Source organism: Mustela nigripes, chromosome 3 (genome assembly GCF_022355385.1).
Source record: "Mustela nigripes isolate SB6536 chromosome 3, MUSNIG.SB6536, whole genome shotgun sequence".
NCBI lineage: Eukaryota > Metazoa > Chordata > Mammalia > Carnivora > Mustelidae > Mustela > Mustela nigripes.
Genome location: NC_081559.1, coordinates 87,636,832 through 87,660,563, shown reverse-complemented (window position 1 = coordinate 87,660,563; position 23,732 = coordinate 87,636,832). Strand labels below are relative to the sequence as shown.

The 23,732-nt window shown below is 35.9% G+C and overlaps 1 protein-coding gene across 1 annotated transcript in view; it reads right to left on the bottom strand.

The window, feature by feature from the left end:
• Positions 1-21,232, bottom strand: part of LRP1B (LDL receptor related protein 1B) — a 2,002,169-nt gene extending 1,980,937 nt beyond the window's left edge. The window contains exon 1 of the mRNA XM_059394361.1: positions 20,598-21,232. Within this exon, the coding sequence (XP_059250344.1) occupies positions 20,598-20,778 (181 nt within the window). The 5' untranslated portion in view covers positions 20,779-21,232. The remainder of the gene's footprint in view (positions 1-20,597) is intronic.
• Positions 21,233-23,732: the final 2,500 nt, after the last annotated feature.

Sequence of the window (23,732 nt, the reverse complement as noted above, 5' to 3'; positions counted from 1 at the left end):
AGTGGGGGCTTAAGTGGGTAGGAGAAGAATCAATGAAACAAGATGGGATTGGGAGGGAGACAAACCATAAGTGACTCTTAATCTCACAAAACAAACTGAGGGTTGCTGGGGGGAGGGGGTTTGGGAGAAAGGGGTGGGATTATGGACATTGGGGAGGGTATGTGCTTTGGTGAGTGCTGTGAAGTGTGTAAACCTGGTGATTCACAGACCTGTACCCCTGGGGATAAAATATATGTTTATAAAAAATAAAAATTAAAAAAATTTAAAAAAAACAAAGCAAATAACTTTATTGAAATTAAAAAAAAATATAGATGTTCCTCCTGTCCCACCTGTTTATTCTGTAAAGTAAATACAAAAGCCTTATATGGGTAAAAATGGATAATAAAAACTTGGAAACTTTTGTTTTTAACTCATAAAAGCAAAAAAAAAAAAGTCATTTTATTATTTCCACCAAGATCAGAAAAGTATTCTAGATTACCAAAAAATTATTCTTTCTACTTTCAGAAAACATAGCAATGTATCTCCACAGGACATTCAATACAGGAACACAAAGTCACTGATGCACTATCAGTAAGTCCGCAAGTTGTGGGAGTAACTCTGTTTTAATGTAGTGAAAATGTCATTTTAAACTATTTGAAGAAAAAAATAAATTATATTTCTAGAAACTAACATCAGAAGAAAGTATGAAAATTTATATTGAAATTTATTCCTTGACAAGTTTCTTTTCTCCTGTTATAAAGTAGTTCATTAATTAAAGAGATTTTATTTATTTTTATTTTTTTAAGATTTCTTTATTCATTTGAGAGAATAAGTAGGGAGAGGAGGCAGAGGGAGAGGGAGAATGAAACCAAAGCAGACTCGTGCTGAGCATAGAGCCCAACTAGGAGCTCAGTCTCATGACCCTGAGACCATGACCAGAGCCAAAACCAAGAGTCTGATGCTTAACCAACTACACTACCCAGGTGCCCCTATTTAGATTTTAGATGATTTCTTTTTGAGGTGACTTTAAAAAGCCCACCTTAGATCCACTGAATTCTAAAGAACATTTTCTGTACATCTTACTGTTCAAGAGTTATTGAATTAGCCACAACAAACTACAGAACTACTTATTTTAGGTCAATTCTCTTGCACCTCACTGACTTTGTACCTGCAGTTCCCTAAGTTTAGAAGGTTCCCAACTAAGACATCAATAGCCTAATTTACATCTTTATGCTAATTAGAAAAAGGAACCCCTCTGGTCCACTGTAATCCCCGATGAGGGCACAAAGCTAGGTAAGCAGAGTGAGATGTGGATGTCATTCCTCCCTACCGTTCCTCTGCCTAGTCCTTTTGCAGACTCTGCAATTGTCCTGGTCTTCTTACTATAATTTCTCTTCTTTCTATAATTTCTCTGGCTTTTGAGAGTTATTAACTATAGGCAGTAAATGTAAATATAGAGTAATAAAATCTAATAATAACTAGAAGAGTGATTGTGAGTTGGTGGTTTATATATCTCTATTCTATATTTACATCTCTTTGAGGTTTTTTGCAAATAAGCATACAGAATTTCAAAGAGATTATGTATTCTGCCCAATGTGACACAGCTAATAAGTGATAAAGCTTGGACTGGAATCCAAACTGAATGACTTCAAAACTTAATCTCTTAATTTCAACCCTAATGTTTTTTGGTGTGTTTCATTTGTTTTAGTTTTTGTGTTTTTGTTTTTTTTTTTTTTTTAATTACTGGGAATAACTCAAGTGTAGGTTCCTGGATCTTGTATGTCTTTTCCTCTCCTCATACTGGAGTGTAGAAAGTACAAAATGATCTTGGGACAAAGAATTTGGAGAGTTTTTAGAGAAAGAGAGCCTTTTGCCTGTGGATGTCTTAACTTTGTTTATTAGAATATTTATAACCTACTAGAAGGATTTAAGAATGGTGTCTTCCATTTATATCATACCATATGGGAGCACATTAAAACAATCAACCAACCAACAGACAGGAAACATTCGTCTGTTACAATGGGGATCCTGGGATGAACAGTACTGCTTTCTGTTCATAGAATAAATGCCATTCTTAAACATTTTCATCATACAAGACCATATGACAAAATACATTACCAAAGCAACCATTATTACTACTACTAGTACTAATAAACTTTCATTAATTGAGTGCCTACTATAAAAGGACACTTTATAGGTATTTTCTCAAAACCTCAAATCTCTATTGTAGTTATCACTGCATTTCATCTATAAAAAAACTGAGATTTGAAGAGATAAATTATCAAAGATAATACAGTTAATAAGTGCCGTCTTTTCTTCTACAATAGGACACAACATTACTCCAAGCATTTCAGCAAAGCCAAAGCTATAGAGCACTTTCTGTCTTTCTCAATGTTTGCATTATTAATTCTACTATGTATACACATACCTAATATCACCTAGGAAATATTCTGTCTAGAAATATTCAATTGGAATCTAGTCTAGCAGGTAGATCTAATACCCAATTTATTGAAAGCACTGGTGAAACAGGACCAAGATAAATAAAATAATGAAAAAATAAATTCAGAATACAAGACATTCTATGCTTGGCAGAATCATTTCAAAAGATAAAGATCAAGAAAAAATGTGATGGGGTGCTGTTCAATATAAATGAAATAAGAGACAAAATAACAAAGAAAAGCATGATCTATGATTAACTGGTATTTAAAAAGAAAAAAAAGATTTAAAAAACCCTATAAAATACATTTAGAGAAAACTGGAGAAATGTAAAATGATCCAGTAAAATCAAACAAAGATGATGATAAATGAAGGAAATGGTCATTTTTGCTGGAGGAATCAAGGAAGATGTCATGGGGTGAAAGGAATTTATTCAACATATACCAGGAGGTTGCTCTGTGACTTTTCAGCCTAAATTGAGTTCCTCATTGTCTCAACTCTAACCCTAACAATAGCATTTTTTAATAAATATTGCTATGTAACATTCTCTAATTATTTCTAATATGTAAACCTCTTCTCTCCAGGATTTCATCTTCTATTCTAATGGACTCTGCAGTGCTCAGTACAAGATTACATAGTTGACACCCAAGTAGATTGAGGCAACAAATATATTTGTAGATATAGGATCTACAAGTCCTCCTCCTATGTTAACACAAAGCAATATGTACTGCAATAAAACTCCAGTGTAAATTAAAGGATTAAAGGATTCTTTCAAGTTAGTTGTAGCTCCATGCTCTTTTTGCAAAATTCAATCAAACTAGATGCTAATAAAAATAAGTTTGCCATTAGCCAGCAGGGGGAAGAAAGATCCTTCAGTGGTTACAGAATACAGCTTCAACACATCTTGGTGAGGTAGGAGTCTTTATGCATTATTCTCCTTATTTTACCAGGCAGGAAGTAGACACAGAGAGAGGCTAAGTGACTTGCCCAAGGACAAAGAGTGAGTCAGATGCAGAGCTGGGAATTGAGCCCACTTCTCCCGGTTCCCAGTGTACAGCTTTTCTCAGCAAGCCATAATGCCTTTCAGATGGATCATTTCCTAAAATGTATTAAGTTGTTAAAAATTCAATATGGGTGTTGCATTGCTTTCCAACTAGTTCTGTTTCTCACTACCTTCCTAGAGCTATTATCAGAAGCTAAACTGATGGTTGGATCAATAATCCCACATCTAAATTTTTTTAGACAATATGTCATTAAAACTAGATATATCCAAGCACGTAAAATGAATCAGACTCTTTGGAGAGTGAGGTTGGGTTTGGCTCTTTTAGCAGGTGGGGGAGGATCCTGAAGTGAGTGGAAAAAAAAAAAAAAAAAAGAACACTGCAGCTCAAAGTTAGGAGAAACTGGAAATGATCAGGGAGAACAAGGCCTCATCAACCACAAGAAAGGCTTAAAAACAAGCAAAGTAACTCCAGCAATATGATGTTCGTGGTGGCACTATAAAGGAAGAAAATTAAAAACTGCATACATTGAAAATGTGGAGAGCCTGGGCCTTTGGTTCTAGACACTTGCTTATATACAAAGCTATTTTTCATTAGCTGGAATTTTATCCATTGGTTCACAGGTTCATCTTACCCATGAGTCATGGGCAGGAACTATCTTTTTTAATCACAAGGCACTCATTCTGTGCTCCTATTGTGCTAACTAAACTGGAAATGGTAAGTAGGCCAGACACTAACACTCCCATAGTCTTCTGACTTGATCATTGGAAACCTCACCAACTCATTACTGTGCCCTTTACTAAAGAACACAGACTCAACTATAGAATCTCTTTCAATACAGCAATGTGAATAACTACTAATCAGTCAAGATCTGTCCAAAAAGATCAAACCATTCACTATCTCTGGCATATGCTTTTCTGTTCACTGCCCATTCAAAAGACAAGATACAAAACAAGTACAGGCCCATGGCCTCACCTGCCAGGTCTGATCAAATCCTCTGCAATCATCCCTTATATGACCTGTGAATTATAAGTCATAAGACTTATGAATTATCTAAATTAGATCATCAACTCCCGAAGGCAGAGATGCCTTTAAAAAAAAAAAAAAAAGTACCTAACACAGGTTTTCTGAAAAAAGATCAATAAATGTTAATTGATTTTATAAAATTATGCACTGTTTAAGAAACTTTGGAGAGGATGATATTTTGAATGCCTTAAAAAGCATCATTACCCATAATCACACTAATTCAGAATTTTAGTCAGCAGGTAATCAATCCCTGCAGGGATTACTGTATTAAAATTAAAGAACTGAGATACTGAGGGGCACCTGGGTGGCTCAGTCAGTTAAGTGGCTACGTGCAGCTCAGGTCATGATCTCGGGGTCTTGGAAATGAGCCTGGCATAGGTCTCCCTGTTCAGTGGGGAGTCTGCTTCTCCCTCTCCCTCTCCCCCTCTCCTCCCATTTGTGCTCTCTCTCACATGCTCTCTCTGTCTCAAATAAATAAAATCTTTAAAATAAAAAATAGTAAATAAATATAATTAAATTAAAGGACTCAGCAAAATGATTTCTTTTGCAAAACATCAAAACATATCAGCAGAGGAATTATTCTTGCCATCGCTTACTACCCTTAAGATAATCTTATGACACTGAAGAGAGCACATCCCACCTAAAAGTGTCTGAAGTTCCAATACCCCATGACATTCTTTGGAGTAGTAGTTGATTCCAGGGCAAAAACAGGGAAAATCAAGATGAGCTTGAATCATCTGTTAGAAAGAAAGAAAATGCTCAAAAAAGGATGGGTGTATCTCAAAGGGCACAGTAGCCAATCTGAAAGACTTACCAATGGCCAAAAGTAGAACAATTTGAGCAAGAACATAAATAATGATAGTATTGAATTATAACACAAACAATAAAGTAAATGCCTGTGAATCTATACTGGTGGGAGGAAAGTAGGAAGGGGGGAAGGGAAAGAGAGAGAAAAAGAACAAAAGAACGAAAGAAAGGGCGCCTGGGTGGCTCAGTGGGTTAAAGCCTCTGCCTTCAGCTCAGGTCATGATCTCAGGGTCCTGGGATGAGTCCCACATCTGGCTCTCTGTTCAGCGGGGAGTCGGCTTCCCCCTTTCTCTCTGCCTGCCCCTCTGTCTACTTGTGATCTCCCTCTGTCTGTCAAATAAATAAATAAAATCTTTAAAAAAAATGAAAGAAAGCACAATTTTTTCTTACAAAAGAATTCTAATTAATAAAGTAGAAAGAATTAGAAAGGCATCATCTCATCTAAGTGATCGAGAATAACATCAGCCATAATAAGGCAACTGACATGGATCTCCTAATATCATACGATGAAGAGGGTAGATTTTTTTTTTTAAGATTTTATTTATTATTTATTTGACAGAGAGAGAGAGAGAGAGATCACAAGTAGGCAGAGAGGCAGGCAGATAGAGGGGGAAGCAGGCTCCCTGCTGAGCAGAGAGCCCGATGTGGGGCTTGATCCCACAACCCTGAGATCATGACCTGAGCCGAAGGCAGAGGCTCAACCCACTGAGCCACCCAGGTGCCCTGAAGAGGGCAGATTTCTTATGTGACATTCTAGTCAAAAATACATAACTATGAGAAAATCTTAGGTACACCAGATTGTAGGAAATCTACAAAATATCTGGCCAGGATTTTTCAGTAGAGCCTGTCATGAAAGTAAACCAAAGACAGAGATTGTCCAAATATGGAAACTTGATGCAGTATTGAATCCTGGATTGGATGCTGGGATAGAAGCAGTTTATTAGTAGAAAAACTCATAAAATACAAAGTCTATAGTTGAGTGACTAATATTTACTGTACCAATGTTAACCTTTTGTTTTAGTAATTGTATTACAGTTCTATAATATGTTAACATTAGGAGCAACTAAATGAAGGGAGTATGGCAACTCTCTGTACTAGTATACATTCTCTGCAAGTGTAAATTTTCAAAATAGAAAGTTTTTTTTTTTTTAAGCTGATTCAAATAGGCAGTTTGGATATACTAATTCTTATGTCAACACAGGTATGAAATCTAAAGACAATGCATGGAAATAGAGAACATATTTGACTCTCATTAAGTCACGGCTTTTCTGAAAAAAAAGGGAAGATTCCACAGACCTGTACCCCTGGGGATAGGAAGATGAAACACAAACTTAAATGCAATCCCATTGGTGTCTCAGCATGAGAATTTGCCTACTCATTAGTATCATATCTCTGACATCTTTGCTTTACTACATTTCTCTTCTCCTTACACACTTTTTAATTTTTCATTCCACATTTTTTTTCTGGAGACAGAGTACAAGGCTAGGCGGAGAGGGAGACAGAGACTCTTAAGCAGGTTCCTCGCTCAGCATGGAGCCCCGTGCATGGGGTTCACTCTCACCACCCTGAGATCATGACCCTACCCAAAATCAAAAGTAGATGCTTAGCTGACTGAGCCACCCAGGCACCCCTCACTCCATATTTCAATAATGATGTGTGTGGAACAGCAACACTGTTTTCATCAAATGGCTGTTACTTACCATGCAGAATATTTTTCATGAGGTCCCTGGAGTGCTGAGGCTCACTGAAATCATCCACATAGTATGTTCTCACCATTATTAAGAGAACTTTGTTTCTTTGGTCACTTTCAGTGGCATGTTTCCGCTTCATGTCACAATTGGGTCTAACAGCATTTATTTTCTGTAGGTTCTTTAAGAATTTTCTCTGTATCCACACTCTCCCCTGATTCAGCCTTATGTCTTAAAGGAGAGAGGAAGTTTCAAAGGCACAGATACAGGACACTGTTGAAATTCATTTTTGATATCCTTCTTCCTAAAGCCAAGACCAGTAACCATTACGCACTCCCAATTTCAAGGCATTGTGTTCAGCTCTTTAGGGCCAACTTTTGTTTGCAATGCACCTAATAAAATGTCCACTGTGACCCAGTCCAACCCTATGCTGATCCCTGCTTCTGTAGGACTTCACAGTGGGCCACAGACTGTCAGCTTGGTTCAATTCATCTGCTTGTGTTTTTGACCGCTACAATATTATTTCTTTGGGTGTGTGTGTGTGTGTCTGTGTGTGTCTGTGTGCGCGTGCGCACGCACGCTGCTTTTTATCTTGAGGGTCTGTAGGCATTGCACATAAAATTCCAGACTCTGGGCCACTCTAAAACTACTTAAAGGCCTGGTATCCCTTGGCTCACATTCACCCAGGGCCACAATCTGCTCCGTTTAAATATCAGCTGCTCCTTTGGACAGTGTGGGTGTTCTCTAATTTACATGTCACCTGGGGCACCTTCTGACTAGGCTGGGGGCTATATGCATTTCTGTTTGTAAACCTTGCCCTATATCTTGTCCTTCAATTCATAAAGTGCAGTCAGATATGTCTGAGTGCCATTACCTAACATGACGAGCAATGACGTCTAAGCAGCCTTTTCCCTGAGTGGAGATCTCAGAAGGCATAAGCATCCTATTTCTCTCTAGGCAACTACAGAAGAATTGTGGCCTATCATTTGCTCTCACTGGCAGAAGGGAGGGAAGAGGGCAGGATTGGTGTTTCAGGTTCCTTTACAGGATTTCCTGCTTTTTAAGAAAATGTTATTATTGTATACTGAGTTTAAAACTCACATGGTTACTCTCAAGCGAGAGTTTGAGACTTGGCGATAGAGCCATTACTGCTGCATTTCACAGGAAAGAGAGTTTTACTAATCCTCTTTGGCATTCATCTCTAAATCTTGGTGAACTTGAGTAGCTTCAATCTCTGAAAGTTTATTTTTGACTTAAGTGATTTTCTTGCTATTGCTGGATTTTTCAGGTGTCTCGCCAGCTTAACTGTTATCTGAATAAGCTTTGTTTATTTTCCTTGGATCTTTATAGCAGGTTTAAGTCTGTTGCAAGGGGTCACAACATTTCCTGCCCAATGCCTTTTATTCTGAGCATGCAGTCAGTAATTATTTCTCGCTTTACCTAAACTATAAATAACTCCCTTATACTCATTTTGAACTTTTTCCCATAGTACTTTCCTTATGAAAGAAAAAAAAGCCCTTCAGCAGACTTCCGTGTGATGTGAGCAGAGTTCTAGTCAGGGAGCATAAATCATGCCTCATATTCACAAATATACAAGTAACCCTTCCCCTTCCTGCTGTTTTCAATTACTCAGATTAATTTATTTCCAAACTTTTTGGCACCCCTCTGCTAAAGTACAAAGCAAATAAATTTACAGTGAGTCCCAAATTAAATATTAATGCAAAATCTTTCAGCCTCAAATTTCATTTGGTTCAATCACTCAGAAATTTAATAAAATTTTGGTGTTTATTCCATATTTAACTTATTTCTAGGCAAAATGTTGATTTTACTACTGAAATTCTGGAGCCAAATTATTAAAGGGGATTTTGACAATGGGAATGAAAAATGGACTGAACTTAAAGTCATACACAAATTTGATTTCTGCACATGCATCTAGCCAATGTCTACTAAACCTGCATATAAGCTTTTTACGTGACAAATAAATTGGTTAAGATCTTTTGTTTCAATATCTTTTTGTTGTTGTTGTTGTACCTTATTTATAAAACTTTAAATGCCTGAGCTTTGGCTCTCTTTATTTTAACTTAATGCCTTTAGTATATATCTTCCTTTCTTTAATCAAAAGATCTATCATGTTTGAAAACTAAGCAAGTTTTTGTTTTAAACATTCTGTGTAATGATCATGAAACTTTTCCAAGGTAATTTCTCTTAATGAAGTATTTCCTCCACAATGCTGCTGCTAACAACATAAGGTAAATAGTGTCAAAAAGTTGATTACTCCCAGGTGCTTTTTTTTTTTTTTAATTTTTTATTTTTTATAAACATATATTTTTATCCCCAGGGGTACAGGTCTGTGAATCACCAGGTTTACACACTTCACAGCACTCACCAAAGCACATACCCTCCCCAATGTCCATAATCCCACCTCCTTCTCCCAAACCCCCTCCCCCCAGCAACCCTCAGTTTGTTTTGTGAGATTAAGAGTCACTTATGGTTTGTCTCCCTCCCAATCCCATCTTGTTTCATTTATTCTTCTTCTACCCACTTAAGCTTCCATGTTGCATCACCACTTCCTCATATCAGGGAGATCATATGATAGTTGTCTTCCCAGGTGCTTTTTTTGACACTAGATGACCTGTATAACTGACAAAGAAACTGAGTGGGAATATTTGGAGAGCTAAATTTGTACTTTGGAATGCAGATTTGAACGTGAAGTTTTAAAACCAATCTCTCACTTTGTGTAAGGTAGATATAAGGAAAGAGAACCAAAAAAGAAAAAGAACAATTGAAAAAAATATCAATCAATGGACTCAAATCCTGAAACAATCTTTAAATAACTTAGGGTGCAGAGTAACTCACTCAGCTTCATACAAACAGTATTTCCTTCGAACACTGTATTTCTTTCTTCATTCTCATGGACCTTCTGGGCTTGGATATTTTTTCCTTTCCCATCAGTTTTATAATACCTTTCTCTCAACTCTTTTTCCTTTCTAGTTTCAACAAGAACTCAATAGACCCAAATGAGTTTGTTTTGTAGCCATAAGCAATCTTTCCCTGAAAATCCAAACTTGTACAATTGTTAAACTGGTGTTTCATTGCTTGTCCTGGTTTCTGTTGTTCAGTTGTTTCTTTCTCTAGTCTATAAATCACACTGAATGGTACATAGTAGTTACTATAACAGTTATTCAATGAATGTGTGGATAAATACAGAATAATCCAAGGGCCCTGACTGACAAAGAGGAATACCCACTAGATCATAAATGCTTACCAGGTAGATTTTCCACCATTTACTGTCACTACCCCCTTCCTTTTTAAGGTTTTCTAGGAATTACCAGGCAGGATAATGAATATAGCCAATAGCAGTATTCTTAACAATTTCTTCCCTTTAATCGAATATGCATTAGTGGGAACTCGACTATCAGCACAAATTCCTCTCAGTCATGCCAAGATTTTGGGGACAATTAAAATAGGTTCTTCCTTGAAAACTCTGAGGATCTCAAGGAAAAAAAAAATATTGCACAAATGTATCTTTAGCACATAGGCCAATGCCTATTCCTTCTGCTGTTATATTCATTTAGATTAGTAGAAATAAAAGAAAAAACAATTACTGCCATTTTTACTAATGCTTAGAATATCACTAAGTGCATTATTTTAATAAACCCCCAAAGAATATTATGAATCTGAGACTACTAATTCCATTTTACAGACATAGTATGGGAAAACATGGGGTAACGGGGAAGACGGTATTAATAATTCTGAAATATAAGGGAAAAGGTAACAAGGCAAGAAATATTGTAGCATCCACATATGACCCTCACATGCTTTTACACTGAGAAACACATTTCTTGCAAATCAATAAAAGGTGCACAAAAAGGAATGTATTCATTTTTAAATAGCCTTCACTGTTAACCTTTACCTTCAAAGATAATAGTTTGAGTCTATATTTAAATCCAGATACAGCATTATCCTGAAGTACCAGGCAATAAAATATGTTGCCTGGTACTACATTCAGTATTATAGAAAATCTCCCTAAATTAAAGATATGAGTTCTCCTCTACCTAGTCCTCATCTACATTGCCATCTCCTCATTTAAGTCACTAACATCTCTCTCCAGGACAATTCTGAGAGCCTTTAACTGGATTACTGTATCCCTCTTATTCTCCATTCAGCAGCAATAAGCATGAGCTCTTAATAATCAAGTTGTGTCATGTCACCTCTGATTAAACATCCCATTGCTGCCTGTTGTAATAATAACAAAACCCAAATGCTTCACCTTGACCTGCATTGTCCTGTGGACCTGTTTATGGCTTTACCATATATATGCCTTTTCCAGCTCATACTCTCTCCCAAACACACAGAGTTCACTTCAAACACACAAACAGACTTTCTCACTCTAGAATACCAAATTCTTGACTCCCTCTCAAGGGTTTGCATGGAAAGCTTTTCCTTCAGAACTACTCATACGTGTTCCCTCTCTTTGTTTTATCTCAGCAAATAGGTCATCCTTCTCAAAAGGCCTTCTGTGATTATAGCCACCAATTACTTCTCTCAATTACATTACGTTATTTTTTATTTCTTCTTAGAACAAAATATTATTTGTTTGCTTGCTGATTGTTTCCCCCTGCACCAAAATATAAGCTACATCAAACCAGGTGCATTGTCTAACTTGCTCACTTGCCTCATCCCCAACTTCCAGAACAGTACCCAGCACATTATTTGCTGTACTTTGTTGAATGAATAGATATGTAAGTGAATGATCACCAACCACGTGGATTAGGAATCATATGAATTCAGTAGGGAAAAAACTGAAAAAAATTAAAGCATCTAGAAAATAAAAGGGATTTCTGGTTTTATGTGAAATATAGGCTATAATATGTTTTCACATACATTATTTTCCTTGCTGTCATAGAAGGTGTAAGGGACACCACTTTGTCTCTTTTATGTAATTGGTTGGAGTGGTTTTCTGGAAAACTCTGGTGGTGTTTTCACGGGCACCCAGATTCAAAGACACATAAAAGAAAACCCCCATGCTTTTTTTGTTTTTTTAATTTAATTTTTTTATTTTTTATAAACATATATTTTTATCCCCAGGGGTACAGGTCTGTGAATCACCAGGTTTACACACTTCACAGCACTCACCATAGCACATACCCTCCCCAATGTCCATAATCCCACCCCCTTCTCCCAAACCCCCTCCCCCCAGCAACCCTCAGTTTGTTTTGTGAGATTAAGAGTCACTTATGGTTTGTCTCCCTCCCAATCCCATCTTGTTTCATGGATGGAACTAGAGTGTATCATGCTTAGCGAAGTAAGTCAAGCAGAGAAAGACAACTATCATATGATCTCCTTGATATGAGGAAGTGGTGATGCAACATGGGGGCTTAAGTGGGTACGAGAAGAATAAATGAAACCCCCATGCTTTTTAGATCATTATGTTTCCTCAGCAGTGAGAGAAAGCAAGAAGAATGGAACAAGTGGTAAGATTTTGGTTCTTACACTATTAAGGATTAATTCCAGAAGACTTGACAATATCCTTCACAAGCGCAAATAGGAAGAAAACATCCTAGTAGGGGCAAGAACTATATCCAAAGACGGACAGATGCAGAATGTTTAAACTCTAAATAACACCCATTCTTCATGTTAGCCAATGTTGGATTAAATCAACATATTTTCCCCCAAGTAAGATATGTGTCCACTAACATTATGTGTCATCAGCATGGTGTTGGTGAACTACTAGCATTTTGTTAAAATAACAACAAGACAAGGACTCAGCAAAAGGGCCTGAATTCTGAGTTAGTAATTCTATTTATAAATCTTGGGTTTTAAAAAAAAAAAAAAAAAAACAATCCGAGAAATACAAATGCCCAGGAGTCATGATCATAATATTTTCACCTGAAGAGACAAAAATCTCACCCATGAGCTGGCATCGTTATCCCTGTACTTTCAAGAGCTTAATTATGAGAAAATGCCTTAAAAATTAATAGAGTTGAATAAAGTGGAATATTTTAATAAAACACACTTGCTACTTTAACATTTTCATACCAATAAAATATACCATTAAAAGCTTTAGGAAATGCACACAAGGTCTTAGATAATCTAAAAACCAAATCTTTTTTTAAATTTCAGAATACGTATTTTAGCAAAAGTCTGAGATTCCTAATTGCCTCAGTTATTTGGTCTGTATGGATGGAAGTTTCAATAAATCCTTACTGTCAATGCACTCCAGCATCTTTGTCCTTCCTCTCCTTATACAACCTTATTTTTAAAGAAAACAGACCATTCTAAACCCATTTCTGTTATATGCCTTATACCTACAGTTTTTCTTACAAATATCTTAAAATACCCTTGGAACACTCAAAGCAAGCAACCACAACTAAATTTCACTTCTCCTCTTCTCCCCCACCCCATTTTTAGCTATCTTTTCTCATTTTAAGAAAAAAGGGCTATGATAACAAATTGTCATTAAAGAAAAACTCAGCGGTAGAAAAATTCTTAAGGAATTATGTATTCATATTTCTAAAGTTAAGCTGTCTTGGAAGTCTTGAAGTATGTCAATGCAATGTAGAAAAGTTAGGAAGGAACGTCCTATTGACTGAAAGAATAAAACAAGAGACGATCTGTGATACCTTGATCTTACCTAAAGAAGAAACGTATTCTTTCGACTAAAATGAGGTCGTCTTTCAACAATACCTGTCTTTGGTCTGAAGGCTAAGCCAGCCAGGACAATGAGGTGCTTGCATCTCAGGAAGGGATGTCTGACTGTTAATAAGAATGCATTGTGAGATAAAATGTAATGCCGGCATCTTAGCAAGGCAACACGCTCTATCTTCTTCAAGTTTTTTTTTTTTTCTTTTTTCTCTTACTTAATAAAGTTAGAAGAAATCTCATATAAAAACGTTCTTTTTCAACTCGCTTTCTATAAAGGATATAGTTATAATATTAGTCATGTATAAATGGAAACTTTCATACATACATGATTATATCCGAGAAAAATAAGATTAAACAGATGACTGTACAGTAAGAATACATTAATCGAAATACTTTTCATTCTTTCTACAGGTAAAGACACCTTTGGCAAGTATTGCATATTTATAACTATTTTGAAATATTTGAGAAACTCCAAATATTCCACAAATTCATACAAATTCATACAAATATGAAAGCATAATTATTGAACAATAGAAGTAACACAAGCATTATGAACTTCAGCATTAGCTTTTTGCACTGGTGATACAAGAATCTGACCTACTGGGAAATCAACAGCCAATGAATGGCTCCATTTATTTAACTATGCTATTGCATTATCTAACCATAACTGGATATCCAATTGTAGACTGAAACTAAGTTAATGTGACTGCATGAGAAAATTATTATACTCACATTTATAAACACACTAAATCCTGTTATCTATTTTATCACTGCAATGATTTCTACTATATATCCTGTGTTGAGAGAAGTCTTAACTTTGAAATAATATTTAGGAATATATTTTAATTTTTAAAAATATTTTCCAAAATGAGAAAAATAAATTCAGTTAATAAAGTCAATAAAGAAAAATAATAAATTTCTAATTACTTTCAATAAAGTAATTATCTGAATATGAATGAATTGAGAGCATATACTTATTTGTATTCAGTATTATTTTAGATTCTTATGCTAAAGCATGATAAAAATATATATTACTACCAAAATATATTACATTTCTCTGTTATGACAGGAATAACGGCAAAGGTACATATTACTTACTCTACAAGGTATAGAGGGTAACTGTCAGGCATAAGTGTTTTAAGAAAATATATTGTTTTTGTTATTTTTCCACAAAATTCATCTTTAGGCTTTTAATGCAAGATCAGTTCTATTGTTTCACCTCATCTGACTGGCTACTATCTAAAACTTTGATTCCCATTTAGTTACTAGTCAGTTTCATCAATTAGTTTAGTCAGGAAGCTCAGTCAAAATAATTGGGTTTGTATAGAGATAGCCTAAATCAATAGGATGGAGAGAGAGACAGAAACTATATTTTGGTATCACTGAATTCAGAACAGAGCAATAAATAATACATATTTTCTAACTTGGCCTTGTAGTTATGCCAGGGGGGAAATGGGAGGCCACCAAATCATTTATGAGGAGAAAATATAGATCTAAAATTGTGAAGGCAGCTTATAGCAGAAAAACTTCTAATAGAAAAATACATACATAAATTTTGGAGGTCTAAGCTTAATTGTTCTGATGTGTTGCAAAATTTCCTGTAGGCTTCATTCCCCTTTCTATTACATGAAGGGTTCAGATGTACTTGGAGAGATTAAGATTTCATTAAAATGAGAGAGCACAAAATTGTGAGAACAGTGATTAAATATTATGGCAAGCACAATACTTTTCAAAAACAAGTGAGGAAGATACACTCATTGGCACATGTGGGTTAGTCCAAAAGTAACTTTTTAAAACTCTAATTTTTTATTTAATATTTAAACAATAGAACCTTCCAACACCCCCAAGGAATTAAGAAGCTCTAAAGATCTCCATCCTTAATAAAACAACTGGAAAATGTCTTCCAGAGCCGGTAGACCATTAGATTTGTGGTTGGTATGTGGCAATTTCATCCCTATGCATCTAGTCAATGGGTTTTTATATAGATTAAATTTGGAGGATATCAGTCCAAATGGAAATGTAATTAAAAAAAAAAAGATTAAAAAGTATCCCAGTACTTATCTGTTTGATTAGTTTTATCCTCCCTTCCCCATCAAAAAATAAGCAACAAAAACAAAAACACATTGTTATTTGCACTCTCTGTGCGTCAAGGTGGTTTTCGTCATTATTCTTGGATTAAATATGGGGACCCAGATTTCTCATTTTAGGTAGTTTTTGAACTGCCTGGAGTAAATATGATGATTTTCCCGATAGAAGTTTTATCCAGTAGTATTCTGGTTAACTCATTGTAAGAGTACTCAACCTTTCACTTTAGTTTTATTTAGCATTCCAGCCACTAAAAACATTGTTTCAAATTACAAGCATGGAGGGCATCATAATTACAGGTATATCGAAAGCAAATGCATTTAACATTTATACCCTCCACTGTCAGATTTTATTACAACAAAATATTTGTTACATTGGAAATTCATCATTAGATATTGACTGCATGTTGGGTTTTAGGAGTTTAAAAATAATTGTTAAAATTTTTCCATTTCACATTTTTGTTTTTCAAGGAGGCAAAATCACAGAGACAGACATGTATTTTCTGGTATTTGGAAAAATGGAAAGTTTCATATAAAAAAATCTCTAATTTTCAGGCTAGAATACTGTTTTTAAAGAACATTTGTGCCAGGGCAGCCATTTTAAATAAGATATATATATATAACATTTAAAGAAGATTTTAGATATATATGTTATGTAAGATAATATATATTATATATATAGTATACATATAACAAGTTGCATTCGCAGCTAAATTAATTTAATGACATCGTGTTGGTACAATCATGTTTAACTTTTAGCATTAATTCTACTTTCGTTGAATGTACCTATCTAAAATGAAGACAAGTGTTTCCTTTGTACAAGAATTGTTTTGACAGACAGCTACAGAAGATAGAGAAATCTTTCAATACATCTGGTTGGTACTTTCTACTATACAAAATCCCTATTACTAGGAAGGAATTGAAGAAAGGGGAGTGTACATTTCATATAAGATATAAAAATTGATACTAGAATCATAAAAATAAATTGTTCATAGTAATATATGGAATGGAGGGAAGATATAGAGATCCCTCACCACTGTAATTATTGTAGGAGACCAAATAATGTTCAGTCCAGGTAACTTTAAATGGAGCCTATCTTTATGGTATACCCAAAGCTCTGAAAAGAAAATGACAAGGCAAATAGTAAGAAATCAATGTCCTGGATCCAATACACTTGCAAATTAAAAATTTCTGCATGTCTCCACCATGAATGACAAGTAGTATTTAGAAAGTGTCATATCATGCTTAAGAATATATTCACCATATCACTCATCCCACCCCCCCTTTCTAAGAAGATAGACCTCCTTCAAGCTTCCACTTAAAAAAAATCACTTCCATCTCAATCATTCTCGCATTCTTAACATTTGGGTTTTCTGCAATATTTGCATGTATCTCCCCCCTTTCTTAGAGGTTTAATTATATCCAACCTCACATTGATAGAAGTTTCTTTATATTATCTTTATACTGCAAACATTTTCATAAGATATTTATTATGAAATGAGAAGAAAATAATTATTTTATCAATTATTATTTTCTCTAAAGATACTTTAATCTCTTTAGGAAATATTAATTTGGATTTAGTCTTTTTCTAAATTTGTGATTTTTCCCATTTTTCTTTCCCTCACTTACTCTGCTCACTGCAATTCACATTCTTTCTCCTGTTTTAACACATTGAAATTGTTCTTTGTTTTCCCATTGTCTCCTTCCATTCTTACCAGTTTCAATTTAAGCTTGAGAAAAGATAGAAGAAATCTCAAAGATTACAGAGACTTCCTCAAAACAAAACTTTTATGTTTGTGGAATACAAAGAAACATGGATTGCAGTTCATTCTTCTTTAAGTAAAGGAAGATAATATAAAATTTTGACATACACATCATTGCCATTTTTAGATGGTTTTAGAGACATATACATTTAAATGATTATAACAGCATGAACTTGAATTGTTTGAAAATATGTTTCCCCATCTTATCAGACTCAGGAATTTAAATGAGACTAGTTTTGGGCTTCTCAATCCCTTTTATTTTCAGAAAATTTGACAATTTAAAATACACTTCCTTTTAAGTCTTAATCCCTATCAAGCAATACTTTGATATGATATGACATTGTTATATGACACATTGGTTGATCCTAAGTGAATATGATTTATCCTTCACATTTTGCTGTTAAGAGTTACAAAGATGTTTCCTTTTTTCGATGTGATGAAATCTAATAAGAACTGACATGTACATTAGCTTAACTCTGTATCAAAATCAATATAAAACAAGAAAATATACAACATAGAATTAGAAGGACAAGTGCATGTGTAGATTAAACACAAGCAAATGCCTTAAAGTATTCTTCTGTTTAAAAAAAAAAAAAGAATGTTTGAGCTTATGCTCATAAAATTAAAAACAAGGAGCAACACAGGTAGAAGGTAATACAACCATTTCTATCTAGTTCACACAGTTTAAGAAGTCACCCATTACCCAATATATATTTGGAGAATCTGAAAGTGATTTCTCATTTTCTGGCATGAAGCTAGCTCCTGCACCACAAAACACACCTGTGTAATTCACATGCCTATTTTATTCCTCAAGGACAATTGACATAAGCCAGTGCAGAAAGCTATATCTCATTAACCTCTTTCTTGAGTTTATATTCCATTATCATCTGTTTCAGCATTTCACTGAGGAAAGTTTGTCATAATGCAGCAGCACTTTCTTTTTTAACTTTAAACAAGATTTCTCTTTTTATCCCCCCCCCCTTTTTTTTTCAAATAAGACCCACCCTTTTTACTTTTGATAGATAGGGGGGACAATTTTAGCTCCTTTCTAACAGTTAGGAAAGTTGTGTTAAATATACATAATAGTGGCAAAGTGTTGGTCTACGACTATTTTTACTTGTGCTATCTTATAATAGTACTTTTTTATACTGATATGATGATATATGACACTACTTTAGTTCCAGGAAAAAGTAACAATTCTTTTCCATATGCCCTTTTTAGATCTTAGATGTCCCTGTCCCTCACAGAACTAAATTTGCATCAAATTGTTATCTTTTAAGATATTTAATTTTCTATCTAAGGAGAAAATTGGAGGTCTATATGTTTACCTTTTTATGATATATATAATTCTCTTCAGGTATTCATTCTAATCATTGCAGTGACAACTCTTTCCCTCATAAATACCTCCAAAATCACTGAGGACTTAGTTCTAGATGAGGTCAAATTTGCAGAGATTGGGCACTTAATCAGAAAAAGCCCAAGAGCAGGAGTCTGCAGTGCCATTATATTCTGCTAGCTCACAGGGCTGAAAAGCTTCATTCTGTTCTTCTGCTCTGGTCCAACTTCAAAGATTCTTCCTAAGAAAGGTTGAGAGCTGATTGTTCCAGATCAAAGACATCATCATTTCAAGTTAGAGCTATGTGCTTCCATTTTATCAGTATAGTTTTCAACTATTCCACACCAACTTCAAGGCAAGTTAAGACAAGTTTAGAAGCTATGTGGTTAGGTGGCAATGGTATGTTTAAAAGATTATCACTCAGTTAATGTCAAATTTTCTAAAGGAACTAATATTAGTCTCACCACTGGTAAAGGAAATGTGTGAGCACATTATAAAGATCATAATCTGGTTGCCAACAGCAGATTGGATAGAAAGACTACAATTCATTCTCCTGTTCTCTCCTATAATGAAGCAATAATTTTTAGTCAATTCATAATTCGCTTCATGTGAACACAGTCACTAAATCTCTCAATGCAACATTTTGCCTATTTACTTGACATTGGGATCCAGGATCCTTTCTATCTTTGTTACTTCTTCTTCTTCTTCTTCTTCTTCTTCTTCTTCTTCTTCTTCTTTTTTTTTTTTTTTCTAATTAAACATCACTAACCACAACAGCAAACCAAAATATTATCAGTCAATACGAATATATATATATTATATGTATATAAATATGTATATATATAAAGCCTAGATCCATGATACTCCTAATTTTACTCTAGGGAGTTAACCATTCCAATGCCAGCGGCCCAAATATTCATCTACCTCCCCCCTCTTTTTTTTTTTTTTTTTTTTTTTTTTTATTCATGCAACTGTTGTCAAAGATTGTCAAACTTGCACAGGGATTCCTGGGTTTCCAGATCAAAAGTTTACACAATCTAGGTTTATTAACATTCCTACCTCCTCTCTCCTCGGCTCCCCATACACATTCCCATTTAAACTTCTACCATTCATCAGCTATTTTGAAACAAACAAACAAACAAACAAACAATGGCAAAACGCCAATGGTGGTTAAACAACGTCATCTGGTGCCGTGAGCTGTGCCACAGACCTTCAGAATCAAGAAAGTCAAGTTCAAGCAGGTGCCTGAGCCCAAAAGCGCCCTGAAAGCCTAAGCCTCTCCGCTGATGACTGGAATCTCACTTGAGTCTGCCTCAGAAGGGGCTACAAGAAACGAAAGGGGCTTGAGTGGGCACTTTCCCCCGTCCACACACCCTGGGTGCAGCAGGTAGGGAAGTTAACCTCGAGCTAACTTGACGGAGCACACACAACGCGGAGAAGCCGAAGCCTGCCAAAGCTAAAAGCTATAAGACTCCGCGCCTAGGGAAGTCTTGGAAAAGCGAATTCTGATTCCAGCATCTGCAGCGCTTGGGTGCGCGGGCAGAAGCGCGCAGTCAAGTCCAAACGGTCCCAGTGGGGGACAAAATAAGGGCTGGTGAATGGCCAAAGGAAAAAGCCTGGTGGGGAGGAGGAAGGAAGCCGAGGGCTCTTGCACCCGGTTCAGAAATCGCCCTCCGCACCTCTCACCCCATCGAGGCCGGAGCACAGTGGCTAGCCAGTCCCGGGGAGCGGGGCCACAAGGACTTAAGTTTCACACTCACTTATCTACAAGCATCTCCCAGCAGGAAAGCCGAGGAAAAAAAGGGGACGTCAGGAGGGAGTTATTTCCTTACCTCGGTCTGCTCTCACGGTCAGCACCTGGGCGACAGGCAATAATCCCGAGAGAGTGAGTAAGGCGAGGAGAAACTCGGACATTGTGGTCGCTCGGTAAGGAAGCCTGCGCTGGAGACTGCTCCGCGGCGCCCTCGGCCCGGTGGCGGCGGCGGCTCGGAGCCCCGAATCGAGCAGCGTCATTTACAAATGTCACTGGAAATTCTTCAGCTCAATGAGCCCAGCCAGTCCGCCTTCTCCTGCCTGGAGCAGGATGTGGAAGGTGTACGGATGCGCGCGTGGGGGAGAGAGAGAGTGTGTGTGAGCGCCAGCGAGCCGCTCCTGTGTCTTGACTTTTCAATGCAGGGTACGTCTGATCTTACATCACGCAAAGAGGGGCAGTGAGAGATGCCAGCGGATGGGAATTCACTGATTAATCACCGAATCCACCACACACCCCTTCGTCGTCCACATAAATCACATCTATTACTTAGTAAGAAGCATTTAACACAACAGGAAAATACCACCGCGAACTGAGAGCACCACAAATCACAATTATTTCGGTCTCCTTGAAGGGAAAGTAACTCCAAAGCTGGTTCTGTAGGGATTTGGGTCTTGAGAAGGGGGAGACTTCTGCATTGGGCTGAGCCAGCCAAGCGCCTAGGAAGCTCCGCATTTAACAGCCAGCTCGGAATTATCAGCTACAGCGCTGGGATGCTTCTCTCGGCAAAGCAGATTTGGTCCCTTCCCTCCCCGGAAGCGTCCTTCCCGGTAAGGAAGGACAAGCTAAGTAACTGAGCTTCTCTTAAAAAAAAAAAAAAAAATGGTTTCATCTGCTCAACACACGTACGCAAAGCTTTTTGAATTGCTCTTTTAACTTTTATGCTGAGTAGCACCTGGGGACAAAGATGCAAAATATAGTGACTCAGCAGAAACAAAACCCAAAACAATCCCCAAAGTCATTACCCCTTGCATAAGAAGGGAAAGTGAATGGAAAGGGGTCTCTACACTGGGAATCAGAGAGCAAAGGATTGGCAGTTTGTTTTGTTGGCATGGATTTCTCTCTTTAAAAGGGTTCCATAAACCATTTTAAATATGTGTTGGGGATTTTTTTTTTTTTACTGTTTTTGCTTTGCTTTTCTTTTTCCACATAGTACAGTTATAGTTTAAAAACTTTCCCAAACCATCTGAGGCATCAACATGAATCAGTGGAATTAAAAAAAAAAAAAAAAAAAAGTTGAGTTTTTCAATATGATCACTCAAAAACCTAAAACCTAAAATTTTAGTTAGCTATTCAGAAATGGCTAACGAGTTAAAATTCAGAAATCTTAATAGTTGAAGGCTTATTTTTTCCTTGTAACATCCAAAACGCTTGCCTAAGAACTAAGGTTGAAAAATGTTTCATATTTGATATCTTGAAACTTGAAATGGATGTAAGGAAAACTATAAGAAAAGAATAAAACCAAGGAACAGAATGATTGAAAAGCAAAGGAAAGATACCTTAAAGACTCTGTACTGTTTACTGGTTGAAATAATACAGATGAATGCCAGCACCATGAGCCAGCTGTTTATGAGAGCTGAATTACCCAAAACATATTTGGAGGCTCCTTAGAAGCCATTAAAATTAGACTGGATCAAAGAACACAAAAGGTAACTCTAAAGGAAATTGACAAGAATATGTGAAATTTGCCATTTTATACTTATACTGTGATTATAAAATGTCCTTTATGTCATTTTTGCCATTAAATTTTAAATTTGATGTTCCCTTGTATATCAAACCATTTAGTGTCTAAAAAGATGACTCCTTGCACCTTTAAAAGTGTATGTTTTCTTTTCTTCTAAAGTTGTTATGTGGGTAATTTCACCTAGTCATTTTTACTTTTCACAAAAAGATATACCATATAGGAAATATAAAAAGGTATTTTTCCTATTTTACTTCATACTAAAAATTCACAAACTTTGGACTGAGTGGCAGGGTTCAAAGAATATGGAGCAACAGTAGAGGAGGAAGGGTACATTTAGAATGATACTCGAAGTAACAAATATTTCTTTCTCAAGTGTCCACAGACATCTGCATTGCATGAAATATTTATCCTTTCATTGGGATGAAGTAAGGAGGTGTCTTTCTGACATGATCCCATTTGGTCAACTAGGAGGTCAGCTATTAGGAAATCTATATCCACTTAAGTCTTGGCAGTAAAATGAGGAGTGCTCACAAACCATGCTAAGGACATCAAGATTCTGCTTCTTCTACACTATTACCACCAATTACCTCCCATCTCAAAATTGCAAAGTAGAAGAGAAAGTAGCCAGGAACAGAACAACCAAAGACTTACCATGTACTCAAGTTCTATGACGGAAAATCAGTGACTCATTCACTTCTGCGATATATGTAGCAACCCTGAATTCCACTGTCAACTCTTAAAAGGGAAAAGTTACGAAAGATAATCAGAGCAGTGAATACCCAGAAGATTTTGTATTCTAATGTATATTCTAAATATGCTACATTCTAAATATGTAGTGCCTCCTAATAATAAAACTACTAAGTAAATTAGGCAGAGCAACAACCATATGATCTCTTTTACATCATCCGCTTTACTTTTTAACTGCCCTGAATAGAAGAAAATCAAGGATGCATTGTCTGCACATTGTGATCAGAATAACAGCAAAACAAAATTCCGTTTTAGTGATCACCAATCAAACTGCCATATGTGAATGACATATGACTCAAAATTGTGATGTAAGAGTGTGGAAGTTAGCACACACAAAAAAAGTAAGTTCAGCATAACAATGAAAGGTGATGACTCGTATTTAACATCAACTATGAATTATTCTCAATTCTATCTATCAAATAAAATTTGAGGCTTATTTTAGGAATGTAAGTAGATGTTACTAACAAAGACCTAAATGGTATAAAAACTCTTCATAATAATTGGATAGAAGAATGGATGCTTAAATATGTTTCAGTGGTCAAGTGGACATTACACATGCATTTAGATGTATGTCAAGCAGATTTTTTAAGACAAAACTTATCATAAGGAATAGTTTCATATCACAAAGCCATAATAATACATAATAAATATATTCAATATTAAGATTAGTAGGTACAGTTATTTTTTATAATAGATACATGGTCTAAAACTAAAATAAGGCCAATG